The 13,925-nt window shown below is 42.0% G+C and overlaps 1 protein-coding gene across 3 annotated transcripts in view; it reads left to right on the forward strand.

Moving 5' to 3' along the window:
* The first annotated feature begins 8,436 nt into the window (after positions 1 to 8,436).
* tenm1 (teneurin transmembrane protein 1) overlaps positions 8,437 to 13,925 on the forward strand; it is a 150,226-nt gene continuing 144,737 nt past the window's right edge. For all 3 annotated transcript variants that reach the window (XM_048983523.1, XM_048983521.1, XM_048983522.1), the window contains exon 1: positions 8,437 to 8,723. Coding sequence is in view for 2 of the 3 variants with exons in the window: in XM_048983521.1 (XP_048839478.1) it covers positions 8,680 to 8,723 (44 nt within the window). In the remaining variant the exon portion in view is untranslated. The remainder of the gene's footprint in view (positions 8,724 to 13,925) is intronic.

A 13,925-nucleotide genomic window follows, 5' to 3' on the forward strand; every position in this document is an offset into this window, starting at 1 on the left:
TTCTTCCTTGCTTTATGTGTCTTCAGTTCTGCTTCTAGGAGCCTGCAATGAATAGTCATAACAGTGCACTTTACACTAATTAATGCTTCTTATTCATTTTGAAGGTCATTTGAAATCATCCTCTAACTTATGAGGCACTGTCGAATAAGTTAATGGTAATCTCTGGCATTAGAAAGTTGCTTCTGCCCTCTGCCTGACTGCTTTTTGGTGATTGCCAGTGTCTCCTGCTTCACCTTGTTCTTGTGTACAGCTGTCAAAGACATTTTGAGCCTGGAAGCAGCCTGCCTTGCAGTGTAGCTTCCTGCCAGCAGAACCATGATTAAACCAGGATTTTCTTTTCAACAATATACTGTAGAGTGGTCCCATTTTTTTACAGAGCTGTATTACTTCTGTTCTTGCTTCCAGTAACATACAGGATTGTCATGACCTGTTCGTCCGATCCTCCTGTGTGCCACGCCCCCTTGTTACCTCATGTGGAATCCCGGTGTTCTTGCTGTGTCTAATTATTGTTAATCAATTCTGGCATTTAGTGCTTCCGAGTCTGTCTTACCCCTGTGCGGTCATTAATGTTTGTTCATGCTTTCTGCTCTGTGTTTGGTGATTTCCCCGAATAAACCCCTTTTTCCCCGACTTCATGGCGTCTGTGCTATTTCCCCGGACGCATCCCTAACAAGGATAGATTTTAAGTTTCTATTATTTACTTATAATGCACTTAACAATCACTCACCCGCTTTTATCAGTGATCATTTGACCCCATACTCAGCAAACAGGATGCTCAGGTCTTCTAATCAGGATCTTCTTATTACCCCAGGTTCAAGATTAAGACCAGGGCAGACAGCGTGTTTGCAGTTGCTGCCCCAAGGCTGTGGATCAGTCTGCCCAATGACATCAGATCAGCCAGCAATGTGAACTCTATTAAATGGCATCTGAACACTTTATGTACAGACTGGCCTTCTGTTGATACATACAACTTACTTATTTACAAGAAAAACTCAGAAGGTCTCTCATTATAAATAATTATAATACATATGAAATTCACATTTACGTTAGTGGTCTAAAGTAGTTTACAGCTATTTCCTTATCCTGGCTACCCTACGACTCTGACCAAGAAAAGCGGTTGGAAGGTGGATGAGTAGACAGAGCAGCACAGTTGTAATGGATAAACTTAAAAGATCCAAATGCAGGGCAAATCGATGTTTAATTAGGAGATTCAAATCATCGTCGTCAACAAGCAGGGTGAAAACCAGGGAAGCAATGAAGCAACCAACGCCAAAGGGGAAATTCAAAGAGACTAACGCAGGTACTGGCAAAGGGTTGATGAAGAGGCAATCAGTGAGGCAGTCAAATCCAAAGAGACACAACAGCAAGAATCAGGAATCCAGGTAATCAAAAGCACAGGTCATGCACAGAGATCGCAAAAATATGGGAAATGTTCAGTACAGAACTGAGACTCAACACTATGCATACTGGGATTAAATTAGTTAACTAATCCCTGAAGTACAGCTGTTCAGTATTCTGTTGATGATGATCGTTGGAGGCGTGCAAATCAGCCGGTTGGGGTTGATCAGATATGGAGTTGACAACAATAGAATAGATACATGAAAACTGATATTCTTACAGTGAAAAATTACATCTGCTTTTAATAAAATGAATACTCAGTATTGTGTTTTGCGAATTTTTGTTTTTGACACGTTGTTGCCTGGAAGTAAAATTGTAACCAATATTGATTCTGTTCCCTGAAGCTAAGTAGAAGAAATTTGTGCATTACTGAGTTAGCTTTAAGCGATGGTGTACATGACACACTCCATATACTCTTACAAATGCTGCATATAAATATAGACTTTTGCAGACTTTGTTTTTGTAGCCTGTTCACACCTCCTCATGACCTTATTCCTGCAGTGAAGAAAAATAAATGGCATCTTTAGAAGAATAACGAAGCCCTTGAAGAATTAGGGGTAGACATATAGGTCGAGAAGCCTGGTGACCTTGTGACCACAAGATCAAACAGGGGATTCTCAGAAAAATCTAAGGCTGTGGCCAAGCTCTTCAATAGCTTGACCAATAGCTGAAGAGAAAATATAATCTTCACCTAGCAACCTATAAGGATGACTTCTTCCTGTTGAACCTTTGTGCCATGGTGGAGTTTTTCTTATAGAAATGAATGGAGAGTCCCCACAAAGATATAATTACAAACTTATGTGTGTGTGTGTGTGTCTGTGTATGTGGGTTTGCATAGATCACATTTGGGGATCACATATGGGTTTTTCCCATAGAAATGAATGGACGGTCCCCATTTAGATATGTAGACCAACGTGTGTATGTTTGTGTGTGTGTAATGCTGGCTATGACAGAAAGTTGTCAGAAGACAGAATGTACTGTATTATAACTCCCATGCTGACCCCTTTCCACCACCAAAAGTGCCAATAGTGGGTATATGACTGTCAGATCTAGACCATTGAGCCATGGAAGAAGAGGTGGCCTGGTCTGATTGTCACATATTCTGTTACATCATGTGGACGGCTAGGAGCATGGCACCAGAATGCACTATAGCAAGAAGGCAAGCCAATGGAAACTGTGTGCTGCAGGAAAACTTTGGGTCCTAGCATTTATGTCTAAGTTATTTTGACTTGACACATACCACCTACCTAAACATTTTTGCATACCAAGTACACCCCTCCATGGCAGTGACAGTGACATATTTCAGCAGAATAATGTGCCCTGGAATATATGTGTGTGTGTGTGTGTGTGTGTGTGGCCTCCCGTTTAACCTTAATGGCCTGTTTTTAAGACAGTAAAATTCTCCATTGTTTCGTATTGCAATAGCCATTTACTTATGAACAATGTAGTTACAGGTATATTTTGGAGTTTTACAGTTACAATTGTATTAAACTCTGTAAAAATTATATGATTAAATTTTAATAAAGACATTCATTTTGACATTTATAATCAACAACCTATTTACATAAATGTATCTAAATCTAATCACTTTCAATAAAAAGGCTTTACCATAACAGTGTAAATAAAATTATAAAAACTATAATACCACAAGGCTTATACCACAAGCCTGACATTTACAGCTTAACATTAAGTACATTTACTAACTCAAAGAAAAGTAACTCGCCAAAACACCAAGTAAAACAAAATAAATAACTATGTGACACCTCCAGTGTTTTGCTGCAAGTATTAACATGATATGCTTAAATTATAAATCAATGACATTTAATATTCCACTTTTCACATTAGCAAACTGCTGTTCAATTACAGTTTTTCTTTCCACTCTTCTTTCCAGTTTAAAATAAGGCGAGTACTGAGTGCTTTTTTCCTTCAATAAAGAAATTGTGCTAATCTGTCTGATCAGTGAAGAAAACCAATAAAGTTCCTTTGGATAAAACATAATTTCCATCCATCCATTTTCTGAAACCAATTGTCCTATTCAGGGTTGTGGTGGGCCTATCCCAGAGACTATGGGAACAACCCAGTATGGGGTGCCAACAAATAGCAGGGCACACTCACACATCGGTCACTCGCGCATGCACTAAAATATAACTTAATAAATGAATTTTTCGATTGGGCATATGAACTGAAACCTCTTCCCAATCATGCACAAATCAAGCAAAAAACTAGGCAACAAAGTTTTACCTGCAGGGTTAGGGGAGGAACATGGATCAATCCAGACGGCATGATGAATTTAATCCGGACCCTACTCAGCAAATTTTATCGTCGGGGACACCCCGCCCTTCCCTCCACTCGACAAATCTCATCATGGGCGACCCCCCCCCTGCAATGATCTGACCCTATCATCACCCATGGCCCCCGTGTTTACAGTATGTGGCCTTTGCGGGGGAGGTGCAAACTCTCCGCCTGGCGTCAGGATCAGATGAATCGCAGTGAGATCTGTCGCCCGGTGTGTCTGGCACAGTGCTGGCCACTGCAGGAGCCCCTCACTTCCCAGCAGGCTGTGGAAGATCAGAAGATGAGGCGATCTCCATGCCTGATAACGACACACTGACCTTTTCCTGCAGGTGCATTGCTCTGATTGGGAGAACAGTGTCATCATCCATGCCGGGAGCTGGGCTGAGCACTGCGTTCACCACAGTAGGGTGCAGCCCTCCATCTGGCAGGCAGGACTCACAGCTAATCCCCCTGAGTTGGCTGATCACAAGCCCCATACCTCCCTCTACCTGTGCTCATCTACCCCTTATCTGGTACTTCACTCTCAACTCATCTCTAAATAACCAGCACCAATCAAGGTTTTTACGTATGGCTCCGTCCCCATCGTCTCTTTGCCCATCATGAGAGGGAATGAAATTTCTACAACATCTATGTAACATTAACATAATAAATTACCCAGAAAGAAGAAAAAGGACAAGCAAAGGTTAAATAGTTAGCGGTATGAGAACTAGTGAAAGTATACATGTGTAGAGGTATTGTGTAACACAATGAAACCATTACTAACACCCATCCATCTATTTTCTATACTCGCTAATCTTATTCAGGGTTGTGGGGGACTGAACCTTATCCTGGAGGCCACAGGTACAATACAGAGAACAACCTAGGATGGGGCCACAACCCATCACTGGACACACTCACAGAGACACATCTATGGGCTATTTGGTAACTCCAATTATCCTCAGTATGTTTTTGGACTGCGGGGGCAAGCTGGAGTACCTGGAGGAAACCTGATGGCCCAGGGAGAACATGCATCTGTTTTCTACCCATTCGTTTTTGTAGTCTGTCCTGGGCACAGAAATTCCAGGACAGCTAAGATAATTAATACAAATTTACATTCACTTGCACAGTCACTCCTATTCAGAATTACAAATCTCTCTGCATTGGGCTAGAGCATAATCAGGAGCATAAACAGGAAAAATAGCATACTGCATATATAATATACGGTAAAATATTTTTCCTTGGGCACTCTGGTTGCTGCCCACATTCCACGGGTAAGCAGTTAAGCTAATTTGCATGTCTAAATTGCCCATAATGTACGATTGTAAAAAAAGAAAAAAAAAATAGAGGAAAAAAAACAAACGAAATGCATGTGTACAGTATGCAAAGAATGGCATCCCATCCAGGATGCAAACCTGGGTTGTGTCCTATGCATCTCCACAGCCCCATGATCGTCACCAGGGTAAGCAGTGTGAAAGTGGCCGCAGTGTTTGGCTCACGGGCTAAGCCTCTATTCCTGTGATTGGGAGGTCACTGGTTTGACTCCTGGCTTTTGCAAAATAGTTACATGCCCATGGGCCAGGCCGTTGCGTGCTGGCTGATCCTGTGCTGTGACCCCCAAGCTTACTCTCACCTGTACGTGTGTTTCATGGAGAGCAAGAAGGGGTTAGCAAAAGTGAAACCTTCACACAGGGATTAATAAAGTATCACTATTTTAAAATGTATAGATAAATGAGGCAAAGCCTTTTGCACCAACTTTCTTTTAATGTTTTTTTTTCTGGTGCTGTAAGAGATGCCCTGGTCCATAACCGACGCTATAGTGAAGATCAAAACGGCCTCTGGAAGCAAGATGAGCAGACGAACAGCACATCGGGGACTTTGTGAGAGTGAGTTTCTATGGCTGAGCACTGCACCATGTACTGTAATCATGTCCAATGCCAAGTGTTGGTTGGAATGGTGTAAAGAATTCTGCCATTCTAGAAACAGATAAAAATGCATTGTTTTGATGTAACACATTTCGCCATCTGGTAGTCTGACAAAATGAATTTGAATTTGGCAGATGCCAGGAGAAAGTTACCTGTCCAATGCACAGTGCCAACCTTAAAGGTTGTTGGAGGAGCATAATTGGTCTGTTTTTGTTGTTTTGGTCAGTTAGTTCTACAGGTTTTGCCAGGTACAGTATGGTGTAAAAAAACTTGACTGGCCTGGCCTGAGCCTAGGGCTCAACTCCATCAAACATCAAAGGGGTAAATTAGAATGTTCAACAAAGATATATGGCTGTGATGTGTGAGTGTTTATATTATTTTGACCATGTAGTATATGAGAGATGCACAAGCAAGCAGGTATACTTACTGCTTAAACCTTCTGATGTAAAATTTCCAAACTGGGGGGGGGAAGGGTTGTCTATGTGTTGTACCATTTCCATGGATATATTCAAAATTCAAAATATTATAGAATATATTCAAAATTTTATATACATGTAAAAACATATATATTGATGTACCTAATCATATTTGCACCATACCTAGGACAATGAGGCTTCCTTAAACTTTACTGCAAGCCAAAAGTCCTGTTCAGGTAATGAGTACTTACTTGTCATGGAAGTTTTACGGTTTAAAAAAAAATCACCTTCATTCTACTGAGAGTGAAGCAAGGTATAATTTGTTCCTTGACAAGAAGAAGAATAATGACCTGCTTCTTGGCACAAGGTGGTCTTATTCCCTATCTAAGCTTTTCTTTGCCAATAATGGAAAAAACACAAGGCTTATTATTACAAGAAGAAGTTCACAGAGGTCAAAACCACAAAGTTTGAATTTCAGAAAAAAAAGGGAGCCCACGCAGTATCAGACTGTAGTATAATGGGCATGATTAGTATTAAATTAATGTCATTGAATAGCTTTAGTGTAATTATTTTAAAACTCAGTATATTAGTCAAAGCCATAATATACCTGCACATATCATATGATAACATTTCCTTGGCATAATCAGAGACAAAACAAAAGGCTGGTCCATAGAAGTAAACAATTAGCTGGAAACAGGACTGACTGCCCTGTCATACTTCCAGCCAGTCTTAAGATGCTGCCAATAGTAGCTGGAGGACCACAGAATGCTTCTCGTGGCAGTTTAATTTTTTCCTCTACATGCTGACAAACACAGGGCATCGTTTTTCATTGCTTTGTTTTTCATTGAAGCTGTCACAGTGGTGACGAGAGCATTCACCTTCATGGATCTCCAGTGAATTTTCATTTGGCATTTCCAGAAATGCACTGCGGCTTATTGCACCTGCTCCTGCAGGCCTGTCTGCACTTGCACCACTGCCCAAACCTTCACATACTGTTCTTTCATCCTGGAAAGAGGACCACATTTAAATATTACAGGATTTACATGTATGAAGAAATGTTCTAGTAGTGAACGAATAGCTGATTTTTAAAATGGGCTTCCTGATTTTGCATTATTAAAAAAACAAACCAAAACTACAAATTCAGAAATTAGTGCCCATGTCTGAGCCAATTCTGAATGTTACCTCACACTAAGTGTCTGATTATCATGATTATTATTTTGTGTACGACTCCCACTGTCCCAGTTCCCTTGTTCTCTGTTTGGCATTTTGGGTTTGGTTACTTGCCCTGTACTCATGCTATTGACCCCTGCTTAAATTTTGACTAAGAAAAGAGATATATCACCATGACTTTCATTTTTCAACTGAATTAATTTGTGGGAGACAGCTGTGGTAAAATGTATATTTTTAAAGTACAAATATACCATCCATTTTCCCAACCACTTTTCCCACCGGGTTGCAAGAGGTCCAGAGCGTATCCCAAAAGCTACAGGCATGAGGCAGGGAACAACCAAGGATGGGGGGCCAGCCCATCACAGGGCACACTCACATACCATTGATGCACACCTACGGGCAATTTAGTAACTCCAATTAGCCTCAGCATGTCTTTGGACTGTGGGGGGAAACCAAAGTACCTGGAGGAAACCCCACGACGACATGGGGAGAACATGCAAACTACACACACATGTGACCCAGGCAGAGACTCAAACCCGGGTCCAAGAGGTGTGAAGCAACAGTGCTAACCACTGCACCACCATGCAAAGGGCATAATTTGTTATGCTGATTTATTTTAAAGTAGTAATAAATAAACACTTTACAAAAATCAAGCAAATCAATTATATTGTCATCGAAGGGTTATCTTTTGTACCATCTAAAAAGAAGAATCATTGGTCATTTGACAAAAACAGAATAATTGCTGTTAAATAATTTAAACATTGGCTAACAATTCCTATACCAATTCCCATTGATTAACCATTCCCATAACAATTGTTTATGCAAAACCATTTGTCTTGCAAGTTATCCACGGCAGTTGTGTCTAGTTAATGATGCCCTGCATCCATTCAGTAGACTACCATGCTGTAGCAATCAAATACCCTTATCTTTGCATTCATCCGTCTTCAAACCGCTTATGGTAAAGATTGTGGTCACGAGCTTGGAGCCTTTGACAGGCCTATCCTAGGGAGCATTGGGCAGCATATAATTAAACGTATTCCATCTATGTATTGGTTCAAAAAACGCAGTCTCTTTTGCTTTTTTGTGTTCTCCCATATTTAAATTCCTTTAATAATATACCCACTCCCCAACTTCTGGCAACCTCGCGATCCAACCTGCGAGAAGCCGGATTCCCCGGTGCCACACCCCCTTCTCCCCAGTCCCATATGGTATGTTCCAGTGATGCTGCGAAGGCAGCTGATAACTGTACCAGGAGAGCGTAGCAGGGCTTGCAATTCAATCGTCTTTCTACGGAAAGACTTGAATACCTGAACGCTTGCTCACCTCACCAAAACAGTAGGTTTAAGGAATACCCACTCCCTATTTACTGCATCCCAATTATCTTGCCATCTAACAGTCCAAGATTATACGAGCACTCACTCGGTTTGTAGGGAATCACTGGAGATGATGCCAAATGGGATTTAATTTTTTTTCTCGTGATTTATCTTCACTCGCGAGCCATGGAATGGAACGAGCCCTCTGGTAAAGTAGCGCTTCGTAAAAGGTAATATCATCTTTTCCATTGAACATTTACACATCTCAGCACTTCTGTTGTTTCGAAAGCTGTCGATTCATACGCAGAAGTAATAGACAGCTTGGTGTGTACGCAGCCTAGCTGTGGAAAATGCGGGGCTGTTCATACGGAACATGCGTTGCGTATCGAAGTAGCTGCTATATATTTATCTGGGAGTAGGTGGCTGTAATATTTCTCGGCTTTGGGCCATAATGCAAGTGCGTTTAGAAAGTCCTCACATGAGGTCCATAGTTATTTCTGAAAAGCTATGAATGCAGATATGCTGCGCGTAACGTAACCGGATTACCTACTTGAACATTGTTCTGTTCATCTAATTAATTACTAAGTTTTTAAAAGAAGATACTACCACCATATCGTCATATTACTTATCATTCCGCATTATTATTTTAACTCTTTAGTCCTACTCGGTACAAATAGTAATATGTAAATCGAATAATTTATAGTAATCAAAATAGTATTTTTATTTTTTTTCTGCCATTTCGCAACCTAATTGTGTCGAAAAAAAATTATAAATTTGTTATTTTCTTTAAATATTAATATTTGCTTTTTACCCTTAATGATAAGCATTTTTTTTGCGTATTTATTTCCTGTTATATATCACAGGAGTGAACAGGTGTTGGAAATAATATTTTATATTGATATTGTTACTAGCATGTTTCATTTTGTGTGTCTATATATCAGCACATTAATGGTGGCAATGTATTATTTTTCTCTTAATGGTAATCTGGCAGCGCTACGTACCATTTCACACCATCCTAAAATTAACCTTGTTTTTCTCCTTGGACAGTTAAATTTGGATTGCCTATTCTGACATTTTCTCTCGTTTAAACTTTTTGTGTATGCTTTGTGCTAAACAAATCTATCAATGAAGCCTATATTTTTCATTCAAATTACTATTCAGTACTTACACTTAAGTAATGTATGAACACCTTAATTGCAATATTATGAGAACATGTAGTAAAGCATCAGTGTTAATGTATGCTATTTTTGATGTCTGATAAAAAAAACTTATTTTTAAATAGTGATTTAGCCAAAACAGCAGATGAAACTATTATTATTAAAAGTTATAGTTCTTGTTTACTGATGCTGATATATACCTACCTATAAACATTTTGAAAGATGGCAAGAATCGTACATGTTTTCTCATTATAGTCAGAATTAACTTTATTTGAAGAAAAGATGCAAGAGTAGTACTGGCTTCCGTTAGTTGGGAAGTTGGGAAAACAGGTTGCAAAATTAACTTTGTGTTATCTTAATTTCAGGAGTTTAGCTTAAAATGTCAAATGTTATTTCCTGCTAAACTAATATTAAAAAAAAAATCAAAATTTCCATAAAGTAACTTGGTATTTTTAGCTGGTTAATAAGATCACTTGGCCTGAAGGGATACTTTATTTAAATCGATCTCTTAAAGTCAGGGGAAGCCGTCATGTTAAATGTAACGTCCCTTTTATGTGGAGTGGTTGGAACTTATCTGGTGATTGACAGAGATTTGTTTTGGGTCAGAATTTTATTGTCCAGAAGCTCAATGATCTATGAAATTGAGAAACAACTTGATCGGTTAGTAGGGTGGTATGGTAACTTGTTGGGCTACACTCTTAGCACAGACATATTGAGTGTTTCGGTTCCACCACCCTTTGCATGCAATAAGGCTGACTGGCATTTGTAAACCACCTGTAGGGTGTATGTGGATCCTGTGTGACCTGCAATGAACTGGCATCTTGGCAACCAGGATGAGCAATGGTTGGAGATTAGGTTTTTGCAGTTGAAAATAAAATGATCTGAAATAAAAGGAGTGGTTTTAATTTTAGTCCACCCGAGCTCTAAATATAGATTTTGTTTAACACTGAGAGTTCCATTTGTAGTCATTACTGTTAAATGAAATATTATTACACTAAATTTTATACTGTCTTTCTAGCGGAAATATTACACAAATACAGTTCTATCATTTAAGGTTTTCACTTCAGTGTTTTCTAATGAACATTTGTGATTTATTTGATAAAGTAATTCCAAATATTATGTAATTCCATAAAATATGATAGAGCGGTGTAGCTTGCGGAGTCCGGTCATTCTGTAATGTTGGCTAGTGAGGACAGCAAGAATGGTCCCAGTTCTTCGCAATTCACCCTGACTGGGGAACTTTATTTGGGGCACAGGCAAGTACAGGATGGGAAGCAACCAACATGAACAGGGGATAATGACTGGACTGGGGAACACAGGAGAGGGAGGCATTTATATACCTGACTAATGAGAAGGTAACGAAGGACAGGCATGACCTGTTAATACTATTAGCCAAGTAAGGAAGGAGGGTGCAGAAAAACCAGCAGCATCACTGCTGGCTCTCACAGGACAGGCCTGCGCAGTTCTTGATAGAAGCTCCCCCATCCCCTCCTTGAGGTGTACACTCCGGACATGCAGAGGCACTGCTACGGGTGGGACAGGAGGTGCAGCACTGGGGACAGGGGGAACAAAGACAGGCAGACCACAACAGGAGACCAAGGAAACATGGAACACGATACGGAACCAGACCCCCTGATGTTGGAAGTACAGGGCAAAGAGCAAGAGACCACCAGGATGTTGTCCAGCAGCCGCCAATGAGGAACCAGGAGGTTATGAGATGGCCACTGAAGGGGAGTCTTGAGGCGGCATGGAGGCTGCCAGGGAGGTGTTGAGAGACGAGCCTCAACAGATACGGAAGGTGGCAATTAGGTGTCGACAGGGAAGGAGGGTGCTGGCAAGGCATCAACAGGTGAGGAGTGCACCAGGGAGGCATCAGTAGGTGAGGAGGGTGTCAACACTGCCAGAGCAGATGAGGAAGACGAAGACAGGAAGCCAGCAGGCAGCGAGGAACCTGGGGACAAGACAGAGACCGGCGAGGAACCTGGGGAGGCAGGCAATGGAGGGATGGCAGGAGACGAGCAGGGTGAAGCCGGGACAGCAGGAGGCAAACAGGGCGGAGCCAGGACACCTGATGGTGACCAGGAAAAAGCCGGGGCACCTGGAGAAGTGCAGAGTGAAGCCGGGGTACCTGGTTCGACTACTGGGGTTCCCAGCCGGATGGCAGGCAAGACACAGCAGCTTGCACTGCCCAGAGTGGTGTCTTGGTTGGAGGCATGGCCTCATGTGGGACAGATGTGAGGCGTCTTGGAACAGGCTTGAGTGGCACAGCTTCTGTGGGCCCGGGCACAGGCAATGTGGCCTCTCATGGGCTGCACATTGGAGACACGGGCAGTGGTACCCTCACTAGGCTGAGAACGGGGGACACGGCAGAGAGGCTCTCTTTGGGACAAGATGTATTCCCATGATTTTTGGAGGCACAACTGAGGTGAGGATGTCCTCTCAAATCACAGCAGAAGCAAGGACGGCCTTGAGAGGTACAGCAGAGGTGAGGACAACCTCATTAAGGGAGCTGTAGCACAGGGCGGCAGATCAGCAGTGAGCGGCGGAGAGTCACCAGATCTGACTTTTGCGGTGAACAGTAAGAAGCCAGCAGGATCCACCTCAGATGCCAAGGTATCCACCGCATCTCTCTGAGATGGTTGGATGTTCGCTGATGCTGTAAACCAGCCGTTCTATCCTACAGTCACCCGGTGCTAGTGTGCTCAGAGGGAGGCATTGGACGGGGGAAGAGCTGGGAAGCTTGCGGAGTCTGGTCATTCTGTTTTGTCGGCAGGTGAGGACAGCAAGACAAGACCCAGGTCTATGCAATTCACCCTTGTTGGGGAACGTTATTTGGGGTAAAGATTGAGCGACCGGCAACACAAACAGGGGATAATGACCAGACTATGGAACACAGGATAGGAAGGCATTTAATTTCCTCGGGTGTACTGCCTGGAGACCAAATTTGCAAGATATCCTGCCTACTCTACTGCCTGTAACGTCTCCACTACCTGTGACCTCTTTCCGACCTGCTCGCCCTTCTGCCTGTGGTGTCTTCCCTGTAACACTGTTCACCCTGCCATTTGAAGCAGCTCCAGCACTTGCCTGTCATCACCTCCCTGCCCCCCGCTTTGTGACTCAAATGTTAAGACTGGGAAAATGTGAACTGGAACATTGCCATCTTGATCAACAGACTTTCCCTGCCAGCCCCTGGAGGATGGGCTCCCTCTCTGAGTCTGGTTCCTCCTAAGGTTGGTGCATGTCTTGCTGGTGTATCTGTGACTAGGACAGCAAAGCTTTTTGGTGTATCGAGAGCCACAGTATCCAGGGTAATGTCAGCATTCCACCATGGAGGACAGACCACATACTGTACAACAGCAATAACTGTGGACGCAAGCGGAAGTTGTCTGAAAGGGATGTCCAGTTACTAACTCGGATTGTAGCCAAAAAACCACAGCTGCATAACTCACTGCAGTATTAAAAGTGCACCTGTACTCCACTGTTTTCTCCAAAACTGTTTGTTGGGAACTCCACAGGGTCAATACTCATGGTTAACCTTTTACAACTATAGCTTTGGTCACCCATGTCAATGCCAAATGTTGATTTGAATCTTCATTCACAAATCTTGGGCTGTGGACAATGTGAAACACGTATTGGTCTCTGATGAGTCCATGTTCATTGTCTTTCCCATATCAGGGAAAGTTACAGTGTAGAGAAGCCCCAAAGAGGCTTGCCACCTGGACTGTTGCGTATCTAGAATGCAGCAATGGGGTGGATCAGTGACAGTTTGGACTGCAATATCATGGCATTCCTTAGGCCCACTACTTCTTCTAGATGAGTTCGTCATTGCCAAGGACTAATGAACCATTGAAGGACAGTGTTCACCCAATGTCATGGCAAGGTATGGCAGAGGGACGGAAAAAGTTGGATGATCCACAGAGCGGCTCCAGGAAAAAGAGGTTTATTAACAAAAAAAAAAGAGCATAAAAGGATAAACCACAAAAATAAAGAGGCTACTAGGGGTCAAGAACTGAACGGGAGAAATAAAAATTAAAAAGAACCACAGAATAAACATATCAGGGAACAAAAAAAAACTGAGAGCAGAGCTAGGGAACAACAAATGCTACAAATACTGTACGCAATAACAAGTACACACCTTAAGCATACACATTCTAACAAATTGACATAAAGAATGAAGGCAGACACTTAAATACATGCAGACAATAAGGCAAACAAGGTGCAGGTGTGGACCTTAACCCAATGAACCAATCAGAAAAGCCATGGGACAACAAGCAA

This window comes from Brienomyrus brachyistius, chromosome 18 (assembly GCF_023856365.1).
Source record: "Brienomyrus brachyistius isolate T26 chromosome 18, BBRACH_0.4, whole genome shotgun sequence".
In the NCBI taxonomy this organism is placed as follows: Eukaryota; Metazoa; Chordata; class Actinopteri; order Osteoglossiformes; family Mormyridae; genus Brienomyrus; species Brienomyrus brachyistius.